Source organism: Microtus pennsylvanicus, chromosome 4 (genome assembly GCF_037038515.1).
Source record: "Microtus pennsylvanicus isolate mMicPen1 chromosome 4, mMicPen1.hap1, whole genome shotgun sequence".
In the NCBI taxonomy this organism is placed as follows: Eukaryota; Metazoa; Chordata; class Mammalia; order Rodentia; family Cricetidae; genus Microtus; species Microtus pennsylvanicus.
In genome coordinates this window covers 38,456,659-38,484,037 of record NC_134582.1, presented here as the reverse complement: position 1 = coordinate 38,484,037, position 27,379 = coordinate 38,456,659, and the positions used below count along the sequence as shown (strand labels likewise).

General features: G+C 36.6%; 1 protein-coding gene across 3 annotated transcripts in view; it reads left to right on the top strand.

Moving 5' to 3' along the window:
* The first annotated feature begins 1,337 nt into the window (after positions 1–1,337).
* Ythdc2 (YTH N6-methyladenosine RNA binding protein C2) overlaps positions 1,338–27,379 on the top strand; it is a 64,257-nt gene continuing 38,215 nt past the window's right edge. Inside the window, exons 1-12 of one of the 3 annotated variants that reach the window (XM_075968723.1) lie at positions 1,338–1,725; positions 3,049–3,139; positions 6,968–7,164; positions 8,725–8,924; positions 11,824–11,990; positions 13,185–13,287; positions 14,289–14,445; positions 17,683–17,790; positions 19,241–19,389; positions 21,095–21,230; positions 25,993–26,119; positions 26,530–26,595. In XM_075968723.1, coding sequence (XP_075824838.1) covers positions 1,530–1,725; positions 3,049–3,139; positions 6,968–7,164; positions 8,725–8,924; positions 11,824–11,990; positions 13,185–13,287; positions 14,289–14,445; positions 17,683–17,790; positions 19,241–19,389; positions 21,095–21,230; positions 25,993–26,119; positions 26,530–26,595 — 1,697 coding nt within the window. In that variant the 5' untranslated portion in view covers positions 1,338–1,529. Of the gene's footprint in view, positions 1,726–3,048; positions 3,140–6,967; positions 7,165–8,692; positions 8,925–11,823; positions 11,991–13,184; positions 13,288–14,288; positions 14,446–17,682; positions 17,791–19,240; positions 19,390–21,094; positions 21,231–25,992; positions 26,120–26,529; positions 26,596–27,379 lie in introns of those variants that run through there. The other 2 variants (XM_075968724.1, XM_075968725.1) reach the window with 2 other exon arrangements.

The following is a 27,379-nucleotide window of genomic DNA, read 5'->3' as shown; positions in this document are numbered from 1 at the left end:
GCAGCACCTGAATGTGGGCTTCGGCCCTACACTGATACAGGAGAAAGCGAGTTTAGTGGCAGCACTCATCCCCCTTTCTATACTGTGCATGGGAATGTGACCAGTGGCTTCACACTCCTGTCACAACAACACAGCTCTTCTCACCGCTATGCCACCCTGTGGCGTGATGGACTATTCCCTCAAAACAACAACAACAACAAAACCCAAAATCTTATTTGTGCCAACAGGACAAACAAGATGACATTCGTGCTCTTAGGAGCTTAGAACTTTTGGCAAGAGCATATAAGACCCTTTCAAATGTGGCAAATGATACACGAGATTAGAAAGCATGTCTATGTAGAGGACAACATCATGTTTTAAATTATACTAGAGGCATCCTTGTGAAATTCTCAGAGGACAAAAGCCATCAAAGCAAAACCAAACAGAACAAACTTGCTCATCTGAGCAAAATGAGGGTTGAAAGCGTGACCCAGGCTGTTTCACCGAGGGTCTTGAGCGCCATACTGAGAAGTTCACGGCTTGTTCCAGCTGCAGTGGAGAGCAACTCAGGCTACTACTCGCTGCCTCCTATTTTGAAAAAAAGAAAATGATCACTTTGGTTGCTCTCTGGAGACTGACAATAGTAATACAGAGTGGAAGCAATTTAGAACATTGGAATTAGATTTATGTTAGCAGAATGCTATTTGAGTCAATGGGAGTTCTCATAATCTTCCTGACTGTTGAGAAGGTTCTATCTTGCCACAAAACATTGCTGTTCTCATTGCTATGCCTTCTGCCTCCACGATGGGCTGGCTGTTCCTTCAAACTGTGAACACTTAATAACTATCACGTAATCACGGAAACTATCATGTAAATTACTTTTTTTTCCCCTTTTGGGTGGTGTTACACGCAGTTAGGGTTGCCAGGTGGAACTCAGCTTTACTTCAGATAACCACGTTTTCGTGTGTCTCAGAACGAGAGATACATACTAAGGACTTACTCGTTATTCAGAATTAAGCCAGTTGATTTACTCATCGTACTCTGCTCCCACTAGAACATGAATCCCAGAAAGGCGGGAAAACCCTTGCTTCAACGCATTCGTTTTCTGAATCTATCCTTGGGCAAGAAGCTCGCTCTGAAGGAGTGAAGCATTAAACGAACGAGGGGGTAACTGAATAATGAGTCCTCCAATTAAATTATACTAAGAACCAAAGCCTCAGGGGCGCGAGAACCGCACCACCCCTCCTGGGACCGCATTCCCTAACGCAGCACCCGCCGAGCCAGCGGCCGGGAGTCCTGGGGTCACGCGCGTCGCCCTCGGTGACGTCATCAGGCGCGCGCCCCGGGCTTCCCTGGGCTTTCGCGGTGCCGGCGCTTTCGCTTCCACGGCTGCCGTGAGCGGAGCGCTCCCGCTCACCGCCCGCGGCGCTGCCTGCCTGCCTGCCGAGCGGTCGGTCGGCCGCGGTCCCTCAGGCTCTCTCCGTCTCTGTCACTGCCCGCTGGCAGCAGGCCTGGCCGCTCCCACGCGGAGCGAGCTTCTCCTCAGGGCCATGTCCAGGCCGAGCAGCGTCTCGCCGCGTCCTCCGGCTCCTGGCGGAGGCGGCAGCGGAGGCGGCGGCGGCCCCGCTTCGTGTGGTCCAGGAGGCGGCGGCCGGGCCAAGGGGCTCAAAGACATTCGTATCGACGAGGAGGTGAAGATCGCCGTCAACATCGCTCTGGAGCGCTTCCGATATGGTGACCAGCGAGGTGAGGCTCCGGACGGGGGAACCGACCGCCTGACACCCGCCCCCCAGGCCTGCCCCGGGCTGGGCAGAGGAACCGAGGGCCGGGCCGCAGAGGTGAACCCGCGCCTGTCGCCCGACTGTCGCTCGTGGAGTGGGATGCCTTGTGGGTCGGGCAGGTTATGGAGCAGAGCCGGTGAAGGCAGAAGGTGAAAAGGTTGGCTTGCTCCCGGGTGGGAGTTTCTCTCTTCTCCTGGGTACTTTTCTGCAGCCCTAGGCTAAGTCAACATTATTTTTTTAAGGAGTTGATAAGCCCCTGCCATCATCATCAACGTCCCCCTCCTCATTGTTATTGAAAAGGTGTAGCCTTACTTTAAGCTGCAGAATCTTCAAAGGAGCGGGAGGAAGTGGAATAGATAAGTAAAAATACCGGCAATATAAAGGGCTTTTTTGAAATTCTAGGCGCATCATATCGAACACAAATTAAACTTCTTTTGACATTTTAAGCGTGTTTCACACCTCATCAGGCTAGAGACCTATTTGCTGCAGACCTTATAATATAGTACTGAAGTGACCCGTAGTGGCCTCCTAGCTCAATTCTGATTTGCTGGCTTAAATAGGAGACCTCTTGCTGATGAGGCTTAACGGTTGAAAAGGGTAAACGAAATGATTTTGAACGTATATTTGGCAGAAGCAATGCCTTGGCGAAATGTCCTAACAAATCCAGTGTGAAATAGTGAGTAGGAGCACTGCACAATTCTAAGAGCAGAGACATAGGCGTTTCGGCTTGAGAATTCCTAACGCTTGAGCTTACATCATTACTGAAGGAAAGAAATTGTGTCAAGCAAACCAGGAATAAGTTAGTCAGATATGTCCTTAGTTATGCCAATTCAAGATTTCAACACAGATGAATAATCTTTGGTTAATTTTAGAGTCATTTATTATATATAGGTTTTTGTCCGTAGCTTAAAAAGTAATATCAGATTTCTGGGCTGGAGAGATGGCTCAGGAGTTAAGAGCACTGGCTGCTCCTACAGAGGACCCAGATTTGACTTCCATCACCCTCATGATGGCTCAGAACCATCTGAAACTCAGTTCTAAGGGATCTCATACCTCTTCTGACCTGTGGACGCTGCACACATATTGTGAACATTTATATATACTCAGACACATAATACACACACATGATTAAATAAATATTAAAAATTAATATTAGAATCCTATTAAGCATGAGGTACTGAATTAATATATTTTCACGTGGATGCATAATTTGACTGTATACTTACATGTAGTTTTCATGTTTTACACCTATAATTATCTCTATGTGGAACCCTTTTTTCCTGTGTAGAAATGGAATTTCCTTCTTCTTTGACCAGTACAGAAAGAGCCTTTATTCACCGACTGAGTCAGTCTCTTGGTTTAGTTTCTAAAAGTAAAGGGTAAGTTTACAGCTTTTCTTATTTTTACAAAGTTATGTACTACAGAAAAGGATAAATACGTCTGATTACATTTAAACCATTATTTCTGTTTTAACTTCTGTGTTCTTAATTATAGGATATGTAGATAAACTCATTTAAGTTTGAACCAGGGTCAGCTTTTCTTTAGACCCTCTTGGTGAAAGGGAGCGGGAGGCTGCAGAATGGGCCAGAGGTTTGCACAGTGGTAGAAATAACAAGTGAGACCCAACCTCAACTAGGTGAAAGGAGAGCAGGAACTCCAAATAGTTGTCCAGTGACATCCATGTGAACCCCTGAATTTACATATACTCAAATAAGTTTGAAAAAAAAATTAAATTTAAAAGTGAATATTCATTTTAGGTTCTTTACTATTAGACTGGTAGGTGGCAGATTTGTCAGAAAAATAAATAAGGTTATTTATTTATTTTAAATTTTATTTTATTTATTTATTTTGAGACAAGTTTCTCTGTTTAGCCCTGGCTGTCCCGGGACTCACTCTGTAGACCAAGCTGGCATCAAACTCAGACTTGCCTGTCTCTGCCTCCCAAGTGCTGGCATTAAGGGCATGTACCTCTATACCCAACTGTGAGAAAGGGATTGATTTATTAACAGCTGCATATAACATATGCAGAGGGAACTGAAGACATGACAAAGGATAGATCCTTGAATGAAAAGTTGCAAGTTATGGGAAGGGAGCATGGGATATAACTGTGAGAATTAGAGGTTTTGTTTTTTTTTTAAAGCAAGTTTTGTTATACAGGCTCCTCTGGTACTCTTTCTAGGTTAAATCTAGAGTAGGCCCTGCAATTGAATTATGTAGGTGTTCCTGGTAATGAGTGCTGAGTGGTAGATTTTCCTTGGGGTGATACAACACATGCACTCTTATTCACTCAGGAAAAGAATCTAGGACAGACTAAAGATTGCACTGAAGTCCAGCTTGGAGAGCCAATGAAGGTTTCTTCCTTTAAAGAGTTACTATTTATTTTTATTTTATGGTTATGGATGTTTTGTCTGACTGTATGTCTGTGCACCCTGTGCATGTAATATCTGGAGAGGCCAGAAGAGGGTATTGGATCCTTTAAAGTTGGAGTTACAGATGGTTATGACCCACCATATGGGTGCTAGGAACTGAACCCCAGTCCTCTGCAAGAGCAGCAAATGTTCTTAACCGTGGAGCCGTCTTTCAGCGCCTTTAATTTTTAACTGACAATAATTATGCACACACAGAGTACAATGTGATTTTTTATCCCATGTATACAGTAGGGCTATTAGGGGAATTAGCACATCTGTTGTCTCACAGAGTTTCTATTTCTTTATGATGAGAGCATTTAGGGTCCTCTGGTAACTATCTAAGAATGTATACCTTCTTGTTAACAATGGTTGGTATTGTGCGACAGAGCACCAGACTTAACTTCTGTGATTTTATGTGTGTTTTTGAATGTCTTCTTTTCCTTCCTCCCCTAACATTGACTTTGAATTTAGTTAACTTACATTGTATGTGTTTATATTTGCATGTGCATGCCATGGCTGTGAATGTGGATGTCAGAGGACAGCTCTCAGGAGTACATTCTCAGTTCTTTCCTTCTACTGTGGGTTCGTGGGGTTGAACTCAGGTTGTCAGAATTGGACAAGATGGCTTTTTTTTTTTTTACTCATTATGCCATCTTGCTGGTCCTCAACATACTTTTATGCTTAATAATTGCATATGAGATTCTCTCTTATTTTACAACTTTCGTAGGAAATTCACTTATCTAACAGCGCTCTATCTGGACAGCTGGTTTCTAATTTTGTTTGGGAAAGGGGACTTCTATATTTTATCAAAGCCATAGCATCAGGTATGCTGGAGAAGATACATGATGAGTGGATCTCAGTGTTTTAGTGTTCATATTAATGCATTAATTTCATTTTATTTTCCTTCTCACAAAGATGATATTTTACCCCAGATATCATGTATATATCATTATCTTTGTGTTGCCTAATGTATAAACATGAATAGTAATTACCAAGGATAAAATCTTTATCAAGTTATTATCTTTCTATTATATGTGTTGAAACTAAATTTTCAGTGGTAATTTAAACTTGAACCTGCTTAATTTGAATTATTTTTACACATAGAGGTGGCCTGTGTTAGGGTAGTTTCAGTTTGGTCTATCAGTTTGGTTGTGGACTTCAGGAAAGAGTAGTATATTTTACTCAATTTTGTAATCACAGCTTCTACCAGTATCTGACATATATTTATAAATTATGGTTGATTTCAGAGAAAAAATAGTTAAAGCTGAAACATAAATGTTTCCAAGATAATTTTTCAAGAAAATGAAAATGTCTTGATACCACAGATTTTGTTAACGAGCATACAGTGTTAGAGAACTAAAACAATGTACTTTTGGTCATATGGTTAATTAACTGAAGAGTAGTGCTGATGAACGTCAGCCTACGGACTTCTCTCGTGCTTATTTCCTCTCTGTAGATAGGAATTTATGAGATGAGCAGCCCAGAAGAGTGAGTAGTTGCTTCTGTGCCAGCTGAAGTTTCAGACATTGCAGAACAATACGAGGGAAGAACCTACTGTAGAGAACATGCTTAGACTTTAGTAGTTCCACTTCACTGTAGAAATAAAAATTCTAGACCAAGTTATAGCTTATTTCTTTTTTTTTCCTGATTCAGAGTCTCAGGTAGCATAGGCTGACCTTGAACTCCATGATTATCAGGCTTTTACCTCCCCGTGCTTGGAATACAGGAGTGTGTCATCACACCCAGCTAATCTAGAATGTTCTTTATCCCATTATTTAAGGCATTACTAAGCACTTAGAGAGTAGGTGGCAGCATTGAGAACTTATTGTTCACTGTGGTATTCAATAAGGAATGCAGACATTTAAATGTTGGTAAGGTAAGAGCTGCACTTAGACACAGCTGAAACTACAGTCCTTTACATTTATGTAATCATTTGTGCATGTGAGGGCTTAAGCATGCACACACATGCTATAGCACATGTGGTCAGGAGCCAACTTGTGAAGTTGATTCTCTGTTCATCATGTGGGTTCCCAGGATTGAACTCAGGTTGTCAGGGTTGACAGTGAGTCTGCCTCCCGAGTGCTGGGATTAAAGGCATGCAGCACCACTGCCCAGCAAGAAATGATTTTTTTCTTATTTACTTAAAGCCTGCTCTGTGACAGATGCTGTAATTTATATCTCTCTCCTTAATAATTTGAATAATCCTTCAAAATAGGTATTATTAGCTTGGGCTTAAAACCAGGAACTTGAGCTGAAGAGTATATCATAAGCTTTGGGGAAAAAATCTTTTCACTTATGAAGTTTGTGCTTGAAATAATCATTCGCAGTGCTGTGTTACACAGGTTCGGTTCAGCTGTTAAAAGTGGCTCTTTTAACAGGCTCTCCTGGGAATGAAACGTTACTAACACACCTCAAAGCATGCTGTGGGCGTGCTAGTATCAACAGTCTGCTATCACCTTTTCAATACCGTTTAGATCCCCCATCTTTATATTCTTCCCAGTATGTATTAGCTGGTGATGATTTATCTACCAAAGTGAATGAAATTCAAATTTTAACATTTTTGGATGTATTAGACTTTTACTTTTGTTATTGCTTATTTAAAATTGGGTTTGTAGCATTTTGATAGTTTAATTGAAGATAACTCTTGTGACTGCTTAATTTATCTTTGTTGATTGGGGGAATTTTAATATCTCAAAAACTTTTATTGTTTTGTTTGAGATTTATTTTCTATGTAGGCATATGTCATATGTGAACAAGTTGACTATATATAGTAAATAAATGATTTCTATTAACATTCAGAAAGGGAGCCAATAGGTACCTAACTGTGAAGAAGAAAGATGGATCAGAAACAGCCCATGCAATGATGACCTGTAATTTGACTCACAATACAAAACATGCTGTTAGAAGCCTAATTCAGAGATTTCCTGTCACCAATAAAGAGCGTACTGAACTTCTACCTAAAACAGAAAGAGGAAATGTGTTTGCAGTTGAAGCTGGTATGTATTTTCTGGGAGCTTCCTTTTGTACCTTCTTATTTGGTGATTTTTTTTTTCTACTTTAAATTTGTTTTTTGAAACTAATATGGTACATTTTTTCTAGTTTTAATATATTAAATGATAAAGAATTATGAAAAATTTAGAATAAAGTGTTAAGGCATATTATGCAATCAAACCAAGACTTTTAAAGATTGTAGTAATGACTACTGTTCATTGAACAATTCCCATGTGCTTAGTGGTACCCTCACTCCTATAGCCGCATAGTAGCAATCTTCGAGAGGTCAGACTGTGAGCCATGGAGAAGCTGGAACTCAGAATGGTGAAACGATTCCTTCATGATTACTCAGCTAGCCAATAAACGCTGAGATTCTACTCCAAAGTCTGGGGCTTTTCTCAATTGCTGTCTTGATAAGTACACTGTCTTAATAAGTACCAGTTTACACTGGGGCTTTAGTTTCTGCTAAGGGCTGGGGAAGAATCTTCAGTATGTTAAATTATTCAAAGATGGTATATAAGTTATAAAGTGAAGCCATAATTTTATTCAGAAAAGTACCTTTAAAAGTGATGAAGTTATCTAACTGCCTCGTGTAGACTTTGCATAGTTATTGTTTTCTAAGATATAGGTCTGCATCTCATAAGCCATACATGGCCATAGATATCAAAGAACTTCTATTTATCTTTTAAGTTTTGATTGTTTTGTCATGCTGTCTGGCTCATAGGTGCTATGCAAGCACACTACCATTAAACTATAACCCAAACCCTAAAGAGAGTCTCTTAAGTGTGGACACACAGAAATAGTTTGAGCTGTTTGGAGAATACATTCTTTATGACACCTGCTAAGTTATATGTGGATATTGGCCAAATGCTCTTTTGGAAAATTTGTTAAGCATTAAAACTTTGTATTTTCAGATAATATTCTATGAATCATTTAGTTGTATATTTATTTTAAACTCATTTTAAACATGTAGACTGTTTTCTTTTTTGTAATGTTGCATTATCTGTAACAGATTTTATAATGTATATTATTTCCTGCTTAAAATTTTAATTTTCTCTGACATTACTGATAGAAACTTATAGTAAATCTGAAAATAATTTATGTGATTAAGATTATGTTTTGTTTTGGTGATTGTAGAATAATTAATTTTTATTCACTTTAATTTGTTATGCATTGGAAATACTTTTGAAAAAGATTTGCTGTGTAATTGATGCCAAACTCATAGCCTATAAAATGATACCTCCAGGAGGGCAGTAGTTGAGGCACTGGGTAGAGAAGAAACATCCAAAAGAAGCATATGAAATTATATGGTGGGCTGGAGAGATGGCTCATTGGTTAAGAGCACTGTCTGCTCTTCCAGAGGTCCTGAGTTCAATTCCCAGCAACCACATGGTGGCTCCAAACCATCTGAAAAAAGATCTGGCGCCCTCCTCTGGCGAGTGGGTATAAATGGATGCAGATAGTTGTATACATAATAATCTTTAAAAAAAAGAAATTATATGGCTTCATTTTCAATGTATTGTTTCAATGTAGGTCATAAACTTTCTGTTTATTCATTTTTGAAGAAAACCGAGAAATGAGCAAGACAAGTGGGCGACTTAACAATGGCATACCTCAAGTTCCTGTGAAAAGGGGAGAGTCCGAATTTGATGCTTTCAGGCAATCTTTACCAGTTTTTGAGAAACAAGAAGAAATTGTTAAAATAATAAAAGAGAATAAAGTAGTTTTGATTGTAGGAGAAACTGGGTCTGGAAAGACTACACAGGTTTGTTTTTTCTTTGTTGTTTATTGAAGAAAATATAATTCATTCCATTTTATAGTTTTATGTCAAATTTATACTATGTGTTTAAAAAAACTGGCTAATTTACTAATAGTTATTTCATACATAAATTGTTACTGAGTGCTTACAGAGAATTTATGGAAAGGAAATCTTTCAAATTATTACTTTTTTGTTTTGTTATTTTTGTTTTTGAGTTTGGGTGTATCTATGGAGTCCTGGCTGTCCTGGAGCTCACAGAGATCCTGCCTCTGCCTTCCGAGTGCTGGGATTGAAGAAAGGAGTGTGCTGCCACACCCTGCCTTTATTAGTTTTAAATCAGCGCCTTTGGTTTTAAGGAAACAAAAGTTATGTGATTTATTATATTGGAAGGAGGCTGCGTCTGGAGTTCAGATTCCTGTAATTTTATCAATTAGATTGAAGACTTCATCTGACTTTGTAACCATTGTGAGCTTGTTTCCATTTAGAAAATGGTACTGATAATTAGTTCATTTTAGGGTGAGGTTTAGAGATAATCTCTACAAAATGCCACATAATACCAACTAGCACCTAGTGTTAAGATTTACTTTAATGCTAAAGATTTTTGATGTTTCTGTTCTGTGAACCACAAAGCTAGACAGAATTTAAAGAAATCTATTAGCCTATTATTAGTCTATTATTCAGGGAACAAGATATTTTTGAATATTTCCCTTATTTATATTCATAATGTAAGTGATATGGAGGCTATTACATAGAAATTGAAAGAATTTTTTTATTCATCTTTTTGTTTGAGAATTTCATGCATGCATTCCATGCATGTTGATTGAATCTACCTTTCTCTCCCCTTATCCCTTGCCATGATTTTTTCCGAACTTCATGAACTCATAAAAAATCCACTCAGTTCACTTATTATGCCTCTCAGGGGCTGTATCCCTGTCTTTCCCTTCACCAGCAGCCACCAGTTGCCGATAGCTCCTCAGCTAGTGCTGGAACTTCATGAGTCCTTCTTCTACCCATGCTGGGATTTTGTGCGGATCTTGTGCAGATCCTGTGCAAGCAGTCACAGCTACTGTGAGTTCGTGTGTACAGTGGCCTCGACATGTAAACAAATGCTGTTTTGCTGTAGACATCTGCTGCCTGTGGCTCTTACAGTCTTTCTGTTCTGTTTACAGTGATTCCTGAGCCCTGGGGGAAGGGATGTTACAGTGCTGTCCCATTTAGAGCTGAGCATTCCATAGTCTCTTATTCTCTGCACATTGACCAGTTAGGAGTCTCTGTATTAATTACCCTATACTGTGTAATGAAACTTCTCCGATGAGGGCTTAGCAATGTACTAATCTATGAGTATAAAGTTTAGAATGGGGAATTTGTTACTATATCCATTGAGCAAAATAATATTACGTACTCAGTATTATTCCCTAGGGCCTATATCCTAGCCTACTCCAGGGTTTTGGCTCAGTTAACAGTATCAGGTATGAGTTCTATCTTGTGCAGCAGGCTTTAAATCCAGTTAGAAGTGGGTGGTTTTACCCCTATAATAGTCACACCACTGTTGTTCAAGTGGCATACCTTGGTAGGCCATAGCTATTATAGCTCACAGGGCTCACATCTGGTTAAGACTATTAATTATTTTTCTTCCCTAGTAGTATGCATAACACCTTCAGCACTCTGTAAGCTAGTCAGTAAGGAGGATGCTTCCAGGTTAGTACCAACTTGATGTTTCATGTCCTGTGACTCAACTATGTGATGTTTTCAGCAATAGGCTCCTACCAGGTTCTGGAGGGTAACCAAGAATAGTGGCAGTAGTCTGTAGTGTTTGGGTCTAGGGGACACCACTGACCAACAACTCAAAAAGATGTAACCTTACTGGCCTTTTTTATTTAATAGCCTTTTGTGTCTCCCATGATAGGGCAACTCCATTTAAATTCCTTTTATATAATGTGTATGGATTTTCAGCAAGCTCCTACAACAGTAGGTTCCCATGTGGCATTTTTAGGTCTTTAGCATTAGTTATTTCTTTCCACACTCTCCTCTACCGTGCCTTCTGCTCTCTTACACCAGTTGAATCCTTCCTGTTTCTTTATTCCCCTTTCCCCCTGTATTTTGCCCCCTTCCCTTGAAACTACGCACCCTCATTGCCCTTAGTTTCCTCCCTTCTGTTGGTATTGCAATTTAAACACACTTCAGCTAGTATACATGTATGAGAGAGAATTTACAACACTTGTCTTTGGGGTTTGGGTTATATCAGTATCATTATGTACCACATGATTGCAGTGCTCACAGAGACCAGAAGAAGGTCTCAAATCCTCTGGGACTGGAGTTATAGGTAATTGTGAACTGCCATGTGGATGCTGGGAATCGAATGAACCCAGATACTCTGGAAGGGCAATGAGTGGTCTTAACTACTGAGCCGTCTTGCTAACCCCAATAAGATTTCTTATTTTAAATATGTATGACGCTCCTGAATTTTATTATGGGAAAGTATTTGTAATTCTAGGATTGTGAGTATTTTTGTCTTCTTAATTTTCACAATAAAAAATCATAGTGGAACTTTGTCATTTCATTGTCTTTATAAGATAATTTGGAGGGAAGAAACAGTAGTGGTTGTTACCATCCAAGATTCATTTCTTAGTATAGTCTGGTCATTTTGGCTTTCAGAAGTATTTGAAGGTCTTCTTTACCTTGAGTATTTTTTGTTAGATTTGATTTAAAATATTTAATTTAGTTCTCAATGTAAACAATCTCTTCAAATTCACTTTCTCATTGGTATTGGCAGTCATGAGACTTACTGATTTGAAGATTAGTTAATGTCTTGACATGTTATGGACTTTGAAGTTTGATTTGTGTTGATATTTCTGGGTATACAAAGTGAATGCTATCTCATAATGATTTAAAATTTTTGTTTTAGATTCCTCAGTTCCTATTAGATGATTGCTTTAAGAATGGCATTCCCTGCCGAATATTTTGTACTCAGCCAAGACGATTAGCTGCTATTGCTGTGGCTGAAAGAGTTGCTGCCGAGAGAAGGGAAAGAATTGGTCAAACAATTGGTTATCAGATCCGATTAGAAAGCAGGTAAAGACAGTCTTCCACTATTCAACATACTTAAAGCTGGCTAAATACATACATCTGACTAAAATAGAAAATTAGATAATGAGGTTAAGTGGAGGGGAAGTGTCAAGGGTCCCACCTTTGGACAGAGAACACAAGCAGTGAGTGACTGTGGAGAGAGGGAGATTAAGTAGTCGATTTTGAAACTATGAACACATTAACAAGAAAATTGGACTTAGCAGATTGTGTTTAGCTATTTGTACACATGTATGTAACAATAATAAAGAATAAGGGTGTCTGATTTGAGAAAGTGTGGGAGACTGCTGGGAGGAAAGGGCAGGGAGAAGTGGTTTAATTATATTTTATTTAAAAATAAAATTAACTTAAAAAATTACAAAAAGCTAAACAAAAAGTTAAGTGATAATTTTGCTACCAGTAAATTTATATTCAGATATTGATTTCATATCTAAACTTACTGAGGTTTTGTGCACCTGAGGTATAGATATAAACCCTATTACAGTGTTATGATCAAGTATAAGCTGATTGACCTTACTGAGACTTTGTCTTATAAAACGAGCTACTAGGCCATCTAATGTCTGGGACATTAATCTATTGAGAAATTTGGATAGGAACTCAGTAAATGATAGTGACTCAGTTTTAGTGAAATAATGTGCAACTGAGTATCCCTTATCCAAAATGCTTGGGATCATGTGTAATCTGGGTATACAAAGATTTTATAATTTTTTTGGATTTTGGATATCAGTGTAAACTTTACTGGTTGAGCATATGGAATGTTCAGCTAGACACTTGGGAGTTTGAATTTCCAGACCAAGGATGCTTAGCCTGCTGCAATACTTACTAATATCTTCTTAACAAATATTAGCATTTCTTGGTTTGTAGCAATGACAGAAAACTTTTTTCACTTGTAATTTTTTTAACTGAACTAAAATTTTTAAATTTTTAACATACTTAAGTTCTTAAGTATATTGCTTACTTAATTAAAAGCTGTTTTTGGTGAAATTTGTGATTGTCAGGCATATATATGTGTTTTATGTAACTTTTCTAACAAACCACATGTAATAGTACACCAATAATATTCAAAATAATATAAATATTATTTGTATTATTTGCTAAAATGTATATGGTAAGCATTTAAAGTAATTATTTTGATTATGTAAAAGATTTGTAATTGTGCACTTTATTTTGATTTTTAAATAGGGTTTCTCCAAAGACACTTTTAACATTTTGCACTAATGGGGTATTGCTTCGTACATTGATGGCAGGTGATAGCACATTGTCAACTGTGACCCATGTCATTGTGGTAAGACTATTGTTAAATTTGCCATGTATAACTGATACAGCTTAATATTTAATTACATAATGATATTTTTAGAATAGGGTAAAATGAGAATGAACTATTGTATTTAGTGGGCTCTCTTCAAGGTAATTTGGTAGTGTAATTATTTAGAACTATATTTTACATTGCATAAAGGTGCTCTTATCATTGGGTGTCATGGGAGAGAAAAACAGGAGAGAGTTTTTTGAAAATATGCTTTTCATCTATGGAAGTAATGCATGCTTTTAGAATTTTCTAGAAATTTTTTAGAATTTTTAGTCATTATACTTAGCTTTTTAATTCTTTAATGTCACAGATTTCCTAATTGTAGCTATATACTTTCTAGTCATTTAACTTTGTGGTTAAATTTCTGAATTAATTAGTTACTTGTAAAGTAATAATGACCCTCATTAAAGTATTCTAAGCTGTTTTCTAGTTTCTCTCAGATAAAAAATAGAATAAGTTGTTTTAGCCTTTAATTAGCCTTAAATAGTTTTAAATAGCCTTTAAGAGAAATCTTGCCTAACTAAAGGATTCACTTGCTCCCTAGTGCTAACATACACAGGTTTTTGTTTGTTTTTGCCTTCATTTGAGAAAGGATCTTGCTATATTGCTTAGTATGGCCTCCAGCTTGCCATCTTCTTGCTTTAGTCTCCTGAGTAGCAGAGATTACAAGGGTGTACTACCATATATATAAATTGATTTTGTTTATATTAAGACTGCATTTAATAGACTGAGATAATTTAGAATTTTTATAGGTTTTTTTTGGTTTTACATTCTATATGAAAAGGAACAGTACTTTGTCATCTACAATAAGTTGTTAATGTATGATGATACCTAAATTGTACATACTGCAAATGTTCTGTGGTATTGGTTGGCCTTTCCTTATTTAATTTAGCAGTGTAAATTTAGCAGTGCTTTTCTTTTAAAGACCGAGTTGTCCACAGTGTTTTACCTGATCATGGTTTCTTTTCTATTCATTGCAGGATGAAGTGCATGAAAGGGATCGGTTCAGTGATTTTTTACTTACAAAATTAAGAGATTTGTTGCAAAAACACCCAACTTTGAAACTAATTCTTTCTAGTGCTGCCTTGGATGTGAATCTCTTCATAAGATATTTTGGAAGTTGTCCAGTGATATATAGTATGACTACCAGTTATTTTCTATAATTTCTTTGAAGTAAAATTTTGAAGTGTGATAATGTTATGTTTGTTTATTTAAACAGAAATTGGGAGATATTCTGAAGTGGAGGATATTCGTTTATGTTTCCCGTGAGACAGGCTTCTTCATAGTGGTCTTTCTCTACTTTGACCTCTCTTTTGCATTGGTAGCTCTCTGATGCTGTGTAGCAAATCCAGTTATCGAAACTTAAAAAGAAACGAGCTGCTTTTAGTCCTGTGTTTCTCTTCAAACACTGTTCTGTAGCTTCTGCACTTTACTGCCTGATCGATCTCTGGGGACAGTTGTTTATACTGTCGTGTTGATCTACTTGCTGACCCCAGGTTCGAGGCTGTCAAACTCCAGACTTATTCTTGGTTGGTGAGGTCTATTCTAATGCTGGTACATTAGGCTTCCTTTCCCTGTACTGCTTGAGCTGTACCTCTTACTTCCTTCACATTTTGGCTTGTCATCATTGGACCCAGATGCCTCTTTATATTGTCTTTAACCCCGAGACTATGGCAGTTTGAATCTAGTTTCCCTGACTTGAATATTTTTTGTCTCAGGACTCTAATGTATGTTAGTTTTAAACAATAGATTTTTCCCTAGTATGACCCACCACCTCTAAGCTGGGGGACCCCTGTCTACTCCTGACCTGTCCTGCTTTTTAAATTAGTTGTCTCAGCGATACCTGCAACTGGGTCCGAGTTCTGTAGATAAACATTGTAGCTTCTTTTCTCCTGGACTGCCTAGTTTACCTTCTGGATGAGGCTTCCGCTCCCCTTCCATATGCTAGAGAACAATGCATCCTTTTTGCTTATTTTTTGTTTTGTTTCCCTGCACTTTTTAGCTATATTATGACTCCCTTTGTATGTTTCCCAAGCTCTTCCTCATTTGATTTTCTTTTCTTATCTTGGTACTTCTCTTTCACTGGGTTGTAGGAAGGCATCTTCTAGTCTGCCATCATATACTGAGGTCCTTTCATTATTATTTTATTAAGATTCACTATATAAGTTTTTCTAAAGGATAATTGATTTACATTTTTGAATTATTAGAAGCTGTTCATGCATCATTCTTATTTTAAATTACATTTTATTCTGTGTGTGCACACATGTGTGTAGATGCCATAGTGCTTGAGTGGAGGTTATAGGAAAATGTGGGAATTGGTTCTTTCCTATCATGTGGGTCCCATTTGGGAATTCTTAGCAATATTATTTTGGCATTGATTTAAATACTAAGCCAAATATTTAGATATTAGGCTATATATATATATATATATATATATACACACACACACACACACACTATTGCATCACATTAGCCTTTGTGTGTGTGTGTGTGTGTGTGTGTGTGAGAGAGAGAGAGAGAGAGAGAGAGAGAGAGAGAGAGAGATTCTCAGATCTCAGTTTATTTGGGATCATTGTTTCTTGAATCTTATTCTACATTACAGTGTTTTCTTAGTTTTCTCTCTGGATTTCTCTTTGTGTGCATGTACTCATATGTTGGTATTTTTGTTTTACCTTTGTTTCCTTAATTTTAATTCCTTTCTGTTTATGTTCACTCTTTTTTCCTTCTCTCTTCCTGCCCTTTTTTTGCAACTCTACTAGCTATTGTGGATGTACATTTAATTTCCCTGGAAGCTTTTTTTTTTTAAATGCTCGTGGGTCCTACTTTCAATTGTATACTGATGATTGTTTTCCAGCGTTTTGGGTGTAGAAATATTATAGGTACATCACTTCTAATATGTCCTAAACTGAATACTTAAAATATAAATTATGGTTTTATTTTTGTCTTGCATATCTTGGGTCTACCTATATCTAGACTCATATGTAGAGTCACCTAAGTCTCAAACTTGTACATTTACCTAATAGTATTAACAATATTTCATTGGATATTAGGCACATGGACTTTATCCCTGTACTCATTGAAAGTTTGCTTGTCTCCTTTCATAAGCATGGAAAGAAACTGCAACTTTCACTGGCCAACATATTTCTCTTTAGCCTTCCTTGTTACTCAGAGAAACAAGAGCAAGCCAGTATCCAGGTATTACAGTGGATTAAACAAATATTTTGATAACAAATGTAATTTTGATTTCTCTTTATTTTACTTTCTGTTTCAATAATCCATCTAGGATTTTTGTTTTGTTTTTAGTGTTCACTATCACTATTCTTTTTTTTCTTTTTTTTTTCTTTTTTGGTTTTTCGAGACAGGGTTTCTCTGTAGCTTTGGTGCCCGTCCCGGAACTAGCTCTTGTAGACCAGGCTGGCCTCGAACTCCCAGAGATCCGCCTGCCTCTGCCTCCCGAGTGCTGGGATTAAAGGTGTGCGCCACCACCGCCCAGCTATCACTATTCTTATTTAACCTATTTTCTCCTTTTCCTGAACTATTATGCATGTCACTGCCTAGTCTGGTTCTACTCTTCTATTTTGAAAAACTCATTCTCCATATTATTTCTATGGCATTTTTTTCTGAAGGCAAATTTTGATGATGCTGACTACTCTCTTAAGTTTTGAATGACCTTTATTTCAAAACAAAGACCCTTAATGTGACTGCATTTGTTTTTCTGGCTTTATCTTTCCCTCACCTCTCCTATTCTCCTGCTTTCCTTTTTTTTTTTTGAAAACAGTCTTATACTGGTTCCACCGCAGTGACTTTGTTCATAATGTGTTTTCTTCACATACTGTGTACTTTCTGTGGAGTGCATTTTATGTCCTTGTTCTCCAGTGTCTCATAAAAATCTTTTCTTGATGTGATCACTTCCCTGTAGTACATTGTCATGATATCCCATACTTCTTTCTTATAGGACTTTCTTGTTGGACATTGGACATGTTTCTGTTTACATTTTTTTTCATGTTTCTGGTCTTCCCTACTTTGTGTGCCAAAATAGAAGTAGGAAGTAGCACTGTTTGTACTTACCATGGTACTCCCAGTCTCTAATGTGATACCAGGCACCTGGCAAGTAGGTAGTAAACACTAGGGGAAAGCTCGTGAGCACTTGCTAGAATATGAAGTCAGTTGTCCCCTCTAGTCACATGTCTACAGAGCAGCGTTGCTGTTAATGGGAAGTATCGGGAGTCACTGGAAACAGTGACTTTGAACTTTTAAAATACTTTGAAACAGTTTTGTATATTTTAAGATGCTTCATTAAATGTGGGAATTCTTACTTTTTTGTGAGTTATCTATAGGATACAAATTGGATATTTAAACATATTTATTCTTTAGTACAGGGAAGACCGTTTGAAGTAAAAGAAATGTTTCTGGAAGATATTTTAAGAACTACTGGATATACCAACAAAGAAATGTTAAAGTACAAAAAGGAAAAGCAACGAGGTAAGGTTTTTAGCAAGAAAATTATTGTTAAAATTTATTTCTTATAATGCTGTAGTCTTAGCTTAGAGAAGAACAAGGATACTTGAAAACATTTTCTCTTGCATATAATTAGATAAAATTATATGATACTTTTGTCCTAAATAGACCTTTTAAGGGGATATTTTATTTATTTATATTTATTTTTATTAAATGTGTGTGTGACGGGGTGTTTTATGTGCATGTATGTCTGCGTACCATGTGCATGCTGTGCCTGCAGAGGCCAGAAGAGATCATAGAATCCCTGGAACTGCAGTTGCAGCTGACTTTGAGCCACCCCATGGGTCCTGAGAACAGAACTCAGGTCCTCTGGAATGACAGCTATTGTTCTTAATGGCTGAGGCATCTTTCTAACCTTTGGGATATACTTTTGTATTCTGCTTTATATCCAGAAGTTATAATCTGTGGAAAGGAACTTAAAGTACATGTTGAAATTGAGGAGGTTGAGTGTGTCTGAATCCATAGGCCTAGTCAGGGTTTTCAGAAAGCAGTGGATGTGTGGTGGCTCCCCATAGCTTACCTCATTAGGTAGAATCGAGACATTAATGGGAGGGAGTGGAAGGAGTGTCTTGATTGATGACAGCAGGCTTATCTTTCTGGAAAATGTTGGTTTCCAACTTTTTATTTTCTAAGACATGATCTTACTTGGCCTGATTATGACATGGCTCACGTTGGCCTGAACTTGATTAATCTTTTTTCTCTGCTTAGTGAATACTAGGTTACAGCATGTTTTCTATTTCCAGCAAGATTTCCAAATCTGTTATTATTATAGGATTTCATCTTTATTTTCATTTTATCAATATTTGCTTTAAGAAATTCTTACAGTGGCATGCTGTATGTGTATGCATTAGAATTTATGTCTTTTTTTCCTTTTTATAGTATAATTGGTTATACTCTTATTTCTTTGTTTACTATGTATGGTCAGGGGCACACAACTATTGATTCTCCACCTAAATTTGTAGTTAGTGATTTCTCTGTCACTGCAGAGGACATCATTGCTTGCATGCAAATTATAAAATGTAGATGTTGAAACTTTTGAAACTTCTGATTTTTTGTATCTGAAACAATTGTGATAAGTTTAATAATTTTCTTCAAAATATCATATGGATATTAGTCATTGACTTAAACAATAAGTATATTGTGGGGAAAGATGCTCTTCTTGAAACTCTGGATTAGAAGCAAACTTCTTCCCTGTAGACAAATTTTTTTATGTAATTTCATATGTCTTTATGTTGCACATAACTTTATGAAAGACCCAATGTAGTTTGTAAGAGTAACTCCAAAGTAAAGCCAGCTCTCAAGCAGTATAAGATTCACTTAGGTTTTTGGTCTTGTTTCTTATTTTTTTAAACAAACGAACACATTATCGAAAGGAAAGGACTTATCTACTTATTTTCTTTCCTTTATAATTTAGAAGAGAAACAGCAGACCACACTCACAGAATGGTACTCAGCTCAAGAGAATACTTTCAAGCCTGAGTCTCAGAGGCAGAGAGCTGTTGCAAGTGTGTCTGAAGAATATGATTTATTAGATGATGGAGGTGATGCTGTCTTTAGTCAGCTGGTAAGATGCTATTTTAATATACTGGTTTGTAATGATATTTTGAGTAAAAATTTTGTAGGTTAAACAACTTTAATGAGGTTATACTATTTCTTTTTTACTTTGTTAGTAGGAGGCAATTCTCATAGTTTACTTTGCTCTACAACATATTTTCAGAATCTACAATAATCTACCTGTTTTTTTAAAAAGGGTTGGTGATTAAATTTAGGGCTTTGTAAGCATTTTACTCTTGAGCAATACTCATGATCCAAACTTTATTTTTAGAAGAATAATTTAGCTGCTTTTTAAGGTTTGTTTCTTTTTATTTTATGCATATCAACATTTTGCCTACATGTATGTGTGTGCATATCAGTGAACATAGCCTCAGAGCCCATAGGAGACAATGGGATCCCTTGGTGATTATGTGCCACCATGTAAGTGCTGGTGGGAGCCAGATGCCGGGTCTCTGCTAAAGCAGCAAGTGCTCTTAACTACAGAGCTATCTTTCCAGCCCCAGGTTTAGAAACCCCCCTCCATGAGATGTGGGGTTTAAGTTCTGATGAATCTAGAAGAATTATGCCTGAGTTTTAACAGAGTCTCCTAAAGGATGCTTTAAAATGGTTTAGCATAGGGAAGATCCATTTGACTTGTTGATCAGCATTTGACAGTGATCCTAGCTTTTAATGGCTGAGCAATTTTTCTAGTCAGTGATTAGCATTTTGACTGTGTAAACTGGTGGTTTTAAGAACCGAGTTGGGTATTATTCATAGGAGAAGCTTTTAAGGCCTGGTATAATCTGTTTCTCTGCCAACATAACTCCTTTGAGGGGGAGTTAGGATAGGAAAGGAATTCTTTTTGGGTTTTTGAGACTGTCCATGTTATTTGGAAATTGATATGTAGCACAAGATGGCTTTGAAACTTGTGTTCTGCCTCAATTTTCTGAGTTTCTGAGACTATAGTTGAGAGCCTCCATGCCAGTAGAAACTCTGATATACTTGATAGTGGTATTAGTGTTAAACTCTATGGTGATATTTCCTCTGATGTAGCTGGAAAGAAACCAGTGCTGTGTAGGTACATTTACCATCAGAAGCACAATTAGTTAATGTGGCAAAATCATGTGGCTAGTACTTTGCTGACAAGCTCACTTTCAGATAAATGATGACTGTAGTATCAAAATGTAGTGTAGTAAGAAGGGTTGCTTGTTGGTTCCTGGCCACCTGGCTAGAGGAGGCCCGAAATAATCACATAGAAACTGTATTAATTAAATCACTGTTTGGCTTATTAGCTCTAGCTTCTTATTGGCTAACTCTTACATCTTAATTTAACCCATTTCTATTTATCTCTGCATCACCAAAAGGTGATCACCTACCAGCAAAGTTTTAGCACATCTATCTCCAGTGGCAAATCCATGGTGTCCCTCTCTCTGCCTTCCTTCTCCCAGCATTCAGTCCAGTTTTCCCTGCCTACCTAAGTTCTGCCCTGCTATAGGTCCAAAGCATTTCTTTATTTATTAATGGTAATCACAGCATATAGAGGGAAATTTTACATCAATACAGTATTATGAAAAATAATGTGTATAAGATGAAATTAGAGACTTATGCTACAATAGTATATGGATGTTGTGTGCTTTTTAATTCTTATGATGATTGTGGCCATTTTACTTTCCTTGTAGTAAGCAAATAGTAAGCAATTTGATAATTTGTAATCTTTGCTTTTTTGTTTTCAAAAGACAGAAAAAGATGTGAATTGCCTTGAACCATGGTTAATCAAAGAAATGGATGCTTGCCTTTCTGACATATGGCTACATAAAGATGTTGATGCTTTTGCTCAGGTCTTTCATCTTATTTTAACTGAAAATGTTAGTGGTAAGTTTATTTAAATTAAAACAATTTCTCTTGCCATTATTTGTGATACAAATACAGTATAATTTAAAGAGTATATGTATGACATGTTTTGTTTACTATAAATTTATTTTAAGTGCTTTATATTGCTTTGAATATGTTAATATCTCTAAAATGATTTCCTTTAGGTCCTCACAGATATTACAGTTACTTACAAAAATGTTTTTATATATTTGTATTGTAATACATCCATGTAATTATTTCTGTATTTGTGTTGTATACATTCATGTAATCTGGTCCTTGACTCCATGATGTAAGAAAAAAATTAGGGTCACAAAGAGGTTTGAGGAAGATGAAAGATGGGTAATAACTTTGGGATTCTTAGAGTCATCTAGTAAATGATGATTTTATTACCTTTGTATGGGCTCAGGTTCTGATCCACATACACTTACATACTTGATATCATGTGCTATATGTCTTCACTAATGAATTGTTGTCCTGTTTTATTTGTTGACTTTCTTGGATATTGACAGTCATGCATCCAGTCTGTAATTCTGTAGACTTCTAGTCAGCAGGCAGAATGGTCACAGAAAATCAGCACTGGGAAGGCTTTAGGAGTCAAATATTCTTATCTCCTTACCTAAACCCCTAGCATTGTTACTGTTATGAATATTGACTATTTTGTTTTTAAACATTTTCTTTGTTTTCAGCTTTTGATGTTTCAGCCTGGCTTTTTTTTTTCATTTTTTAAAAAATCTATTAATTCTTGGTTTTCCTGGCAGAAAATTTTCCTTCCTCTCCCCTCATATTCAAGTCCATGGGCCTCAATTCTAAGGCTTTCATTTAATTTTTTTATTTACATCTACTCCTTAGATGGATCTCATCTGTTAATGGCTATGATGGTTAGCATCAATTGTCAACTTGACACACTCTCAAGTTTCCTGGGAAGAGAGTGATTGTCTATATTGGGCTGGTCTGCAGGAGTTGCTATAATTGATATGGGAAGACCCAGCCCACTGTGGGCTTGGGGTAGAGGGTCCTGAACTATGTAAGAGTGGGTAATTCAAACTGAAAACAACAAAAAAGCAACATTATCTATTTCTCTCTACTCTTTACTAAATCTCTAATTTCCTGCATTGACTTCCTCAAACTGATGGACCGTGGCCTGGAATTGTAAGAGGAATAAAAGCCCTTTCTTCCCTGCGTTCCTCTTTGTCAGTATATTTATCCTAGCAGCAGAACTGAAGCTAGAACAGTGGCTTTAAGTATCTATTTTAAATGACCCCTACATTTTTTATTTTTTTATTTTTCTTGGTTTTTCGAGACAGGTTTTCTCTGTGGTTTTGGAGCCTGTCCTGGAAGTAGCTCTTGTAGACCAGGCTGGTCTCGAACTCACAGAGATCCGCCTGTCTCTGCTCCCAAGTGCTGGGATTAAAGGCATGCGCCACCACCGCCCGGCGACCCGTAAGTTTTTAAATTTATTTTTTAAGATGATGTACCATGACTGTTGTAGTAATCCACCAACTATTTTTCTTTTGTCAGTAAATTGTGTTTTCCTTAGAGGGATCAGATTATCTATCCAAAAATCCCACTGGCCTACTTTTCCCTTGCTTCTGATTATACTGTGAAGAAAATAAAGTCCTTTCTATGACTGAATCTGTGATGTCTTTAAATCTAAATGCCACTGTTGATTTGTGTATTTAAAACTTGTTCCTGCTGGTGGTGCTGCTTGGGAAGTTGTGGAAGCTTTAGGAGGTAGAACTTTTGGTGGAAATGGAACAGTGTGAATGGCCTTGAGGCTTTTATAGCTCAGCCCTGCCTCCTGTCATGCTGTTTTCTGATCTATAAATTGTGAGCAAGTGATCTCATGCTCCTGCCTCAAGCCCATGAGCCACTGCCACTGCTTTGCCATGTCCTTACCTCCGGGATGGACTGTAAACTCTCAAACCAAGAACCAGAATAAACCTGTTCCCTTAACTTCTTATCAGGTACTGGATCATAATCAGAGAAAAGTAGCTGATCCAACACCTTCCTTCCCAATCTTGTTTTCCATCACTCTTGTTTTTGTTCACTGTTCTTTAGCAACATGAATTGCTTTTCTTTTTTAATATTTTTTAATTACATTTTACGTAGTGTGTTTGTATTTGTATTGGAGGACACACATGCCGTGGGTTATGTGTGAAGGTCAAAAACAACTTGCAGAAGTTGATTCCTTCCTTCTTCCATGTAGGTTCTAGGAATGGAACTTAGTTCTCAGTTCAGGGTGGGTGGGAGATGCCTTTCCCTTCTAAGGTGTTTACTGGACCTGATTTCCTTGTATGTGTTGATAGAGTCCTTTAATTTTATTTATTTTGTTTAAGTGGAATCCTGACTATAGACTCAATGGCCTCTTTCATCTAGGTCTCTGGTTAGTTATTGTCTCTCAGAGAGGCTTTTTCTGGTCAATAAAACTGTGCGCCTTTCTTACTATTTTGTTAATCTACTTTCTCATTTCTTTATTGACTTTGATTATTTGTCATTTATTGTTGTTGCTGCTCCTGCTGTTGTTGTTGCTCATACCGTCTTACACTGGAATATAACTTTGTGAGGACAGAGCCTTGTCTGTTTTACTCTTCTGTGGGTTCACAGGGTTCGTAACAAATGATCAAATATTTGCTCAATAATCCTAAATATGGAAGGTGACAGGAAATTCCTTGCCTCTTTTACTTTCTTCTTTTTTTCTTGTGGGTTTGATTGTTTGCTTCTTGGAGAGGTTCTGGCTGGCTCATGATCTTCCTGCCTCAGCCTTCTAAGTGCTGGAATTAAATATGGGACCCAACACACCAGGCAGCATTCTTATTTGAAGGTGTTTTCAGTTGTCCATTAATATGTTAAATTAATACGTTTTTCACATACATACCTTCTGTCTTTTTCTGCTTTTGGTGTGATAAGAGATTTAGTATGTGTTTATGCCTGACAGATTTTCTAGATTGTGAAGACAATTTTTCCTTTTAAGCTTTTTTTCAGCCAACCATACTTGTTTTATTTCAACACCTTTTCTTTGTTGTTTGTTTCCTAACATGACCCATCTAGTCCTTAGTTCCCTGGTTTGCACCACTTTTAGATAGTTGTAGTTTATAAACAAACACTTTCAAGAACTATAGCTGGGGCTTAGGGAGATGGCATAGTGGATAAAAAGGCTGGTCGTAAATCCTGAGGATGTGAGTTTGATCCCAGAATCCACCTGGTAGAAGAGAACTGATTCCTTTCTTATGTTAATCCTCTGACCTTCACACAGGTGTCATGTTATGTGTCTCCCAATAAATAAGTAAATAAATGTAAAAAAATGTAAATACATGTTCTCTGGTCCTCAGCTTAATTTCTTAACAAAAACTTTTTTTTAAAGATTTATTTATTTATTATGTATACAGTATTCTGCCTACATGTGTACATGCACCCCAGAAGAGGGCACCAGACCCTATTACAGATGGTTGTGAGCCACCATGTGGCTGCTGGGAATTGAACTCAGGACCTCTGGAAGAAGAGTCAGTGCTCTTAACCACTGAGCCATCTCTCTAGCCCCCATATTCTTTTTAAAATTACAATTTCTTACCTATATTAATCCAATCAATTGTACTTTGTCTACTACAATGTCTTGATGACTCATATTGATTTTGAAAATTCTAGTTCATTTTTTTAAACATGGAAATTTATTATATTTACTTTTGTTTTGTATTTGTTGTTTGGAATTATGTTAAGTGTAAATATTTTTTTTTATTCCTTGAGGATTTCTTCTTAAAGGTAGACTTGTACTGCTGTTTTAAAAACAATTTTAAAAAGTTCTGTTCCTTATGTTATAAGCTTTCTTGGTTTACTAATTTAGTGAGGCTGGGTCAGCTATTGTGGTAACAGCATTTAGATTAATATTTGGATATGGTTATTAACTCATATCTTGTATATCTACTAGTCAACAGACCTCTTCATAAAAATGATCTCTTAGGATTTCTTATTCATTGTAAATGTATTATCCTCTATGGATACACATTTTTAAAGTTCATCATGTTTTTAAAAATTCATTTGAGAAGTAGTATTTTGTTTTAAAAAGAGACATTTTTATCATGCTGTTTTCTAGGCTTTCCCCCATTATTTCAATATTTATCTGCATAATTTAGTAATATTACTTGAACTTTTAGAGGTTTAAAATCTGAGAAGTACTGTTTTAAAATATTGATAATGTATTTTAAAACTTAACTGTGACTCTTGACTGTCTTCCTTGGTTTCTCTGTTGATTACTAGATTATTTTGACAATGGTCCTCAGAATATGTAGTGTTTATTTCTCTTCATGAGTTTTTATTTCCCTGACTTTTGTATTATAGTATCTTAAGTCATATGAGAAAAAATGTCAAGAACTTTGCTTGAAGTCTTAAGAACATTTATTTTTAGTTATTGATGAAAAATTAAGTTTTGAATTAATATTTTGTTACTGAGTGAACATGGCAACATGTAGATTAAAAAATTCTTATTTAAGGATCCTGCAAGCCAATAGCCTTCTCTTTTCTTAATTATATAAGTAAGCATTAAATACTTTCTTCTTATACCTCCAGTGATAGTCTGTATTCTACCCTTTTTATGCAAGAGAATCTTAGATTTCTTTCTGAATGGGATAAAGATTATATAATGTTGCTGTCATTTAAAAATAAAGGAACAAATCCCAGGTTAATTATGTTAGTCAATTCTACTACTTGACTGAAACAATGAAAGTCTTTAACATTTGGAATTTAACATCTTATCTTTTTATTCTTTTAGTTGATTACAGACATAGTGAGACCAGTGCCACAGCTCTGATGGTTGCCGCGGGACGGGGTTTTACGAGTCAAGTAGAACAGTTAATTAGTATGGGAGCCAATGTCCACAGTAAAGCATCAAATGGCTGGTAAATTTAGATTGTGTCCATTCTTTGTATGTCATGGTATAGTTGCAAATGCCTTTTAAAAATTCTTATGATTGGGGCGGTGGTGGCGCACGCCTTTAATCCTAGCACTGGGGAGGCAGAGGCAGGCAGATCTCTGTGAGTTCGAGGCCAGCCTGGTCTACAGAGCTAGTTCCAGGACAGGCTCCAAAGTTACAGAGAAACTCTGTCTTGAGAAACAAAAACAAACAAACAAAAACTTATGATTATCCCTATTTTAAAATCTATTGTATAATAATTACTAGTACATCTCTAATGAGTAAATAAATAATCCTGGATGACTAGTTTCATAATTTTGAAAAATTTGTAATTTGAAAATTTGTAATTACATAATTATAAAATATTTCTCAGTTTGGTATCTTTGAATTTTATAGGATGGCTTTAGATTGGGCTAAGCACTTTGGACAAACTGAAATTGTGGATCTTCTAGAATCTTACAGGTAAAACCTTACACTATTTAAAATGAATTCTATCTTTAAAAAAAAATCTTAGCCTAGTAAAACATATATTCTGTAACAGGTAAGCTACTTACAGCCTTTTACTGAGAGATTTATTTTTATAATTATAAAAATTTTATTCTTGACTGTTATGAATATGAACACAGATCTTTAAATTGACAGTTAATGCAGTTATCTATCTATCTATCTATCTATCTATCTATCTATCTATCTATCTATCTATCTATCTATCTATCTATCCATCCATCCATCCATCCATTGCTCTTTATCTATACATAGGAGTGGAATTTCTAGGGGATATAGTTAACACTGTGTTTATCCTTTGGAGAACTGTCACAGTGTTCCATAATTGCTGTACTAGTCTATATTTATTTTAGGAATGTTCTGGTATTTCTGCACCATTCCCATACTTAACTGTGTCTTTGACCTTAACCTTCCTTTTGGTTGTGCAATGGTGTTATTTTGGTTTTGCTATATATTTCCATAGTGACAGGTGATGCTAAACATTTTGATGTATTTCATGTCATTATTGCATGCATTTTCTTGATCAAGTGTCTTTAGATTGTGAATTTTTTTTATCAAATTTGTCACTTATCCAATTTAACATGAAACTGTGCTTGCAACACATAAATTAACTATAGATTGTACATTAAGTGACCCCTTCCATAGGGCATATTGGAAATTTAGAGGAAATAATGGGTAACTTTAAGTTAGTCTTTCTTTCTTCCTTTCTTTCTTTCCTTCCTTCCTTCCTTCCTTCCTTCCT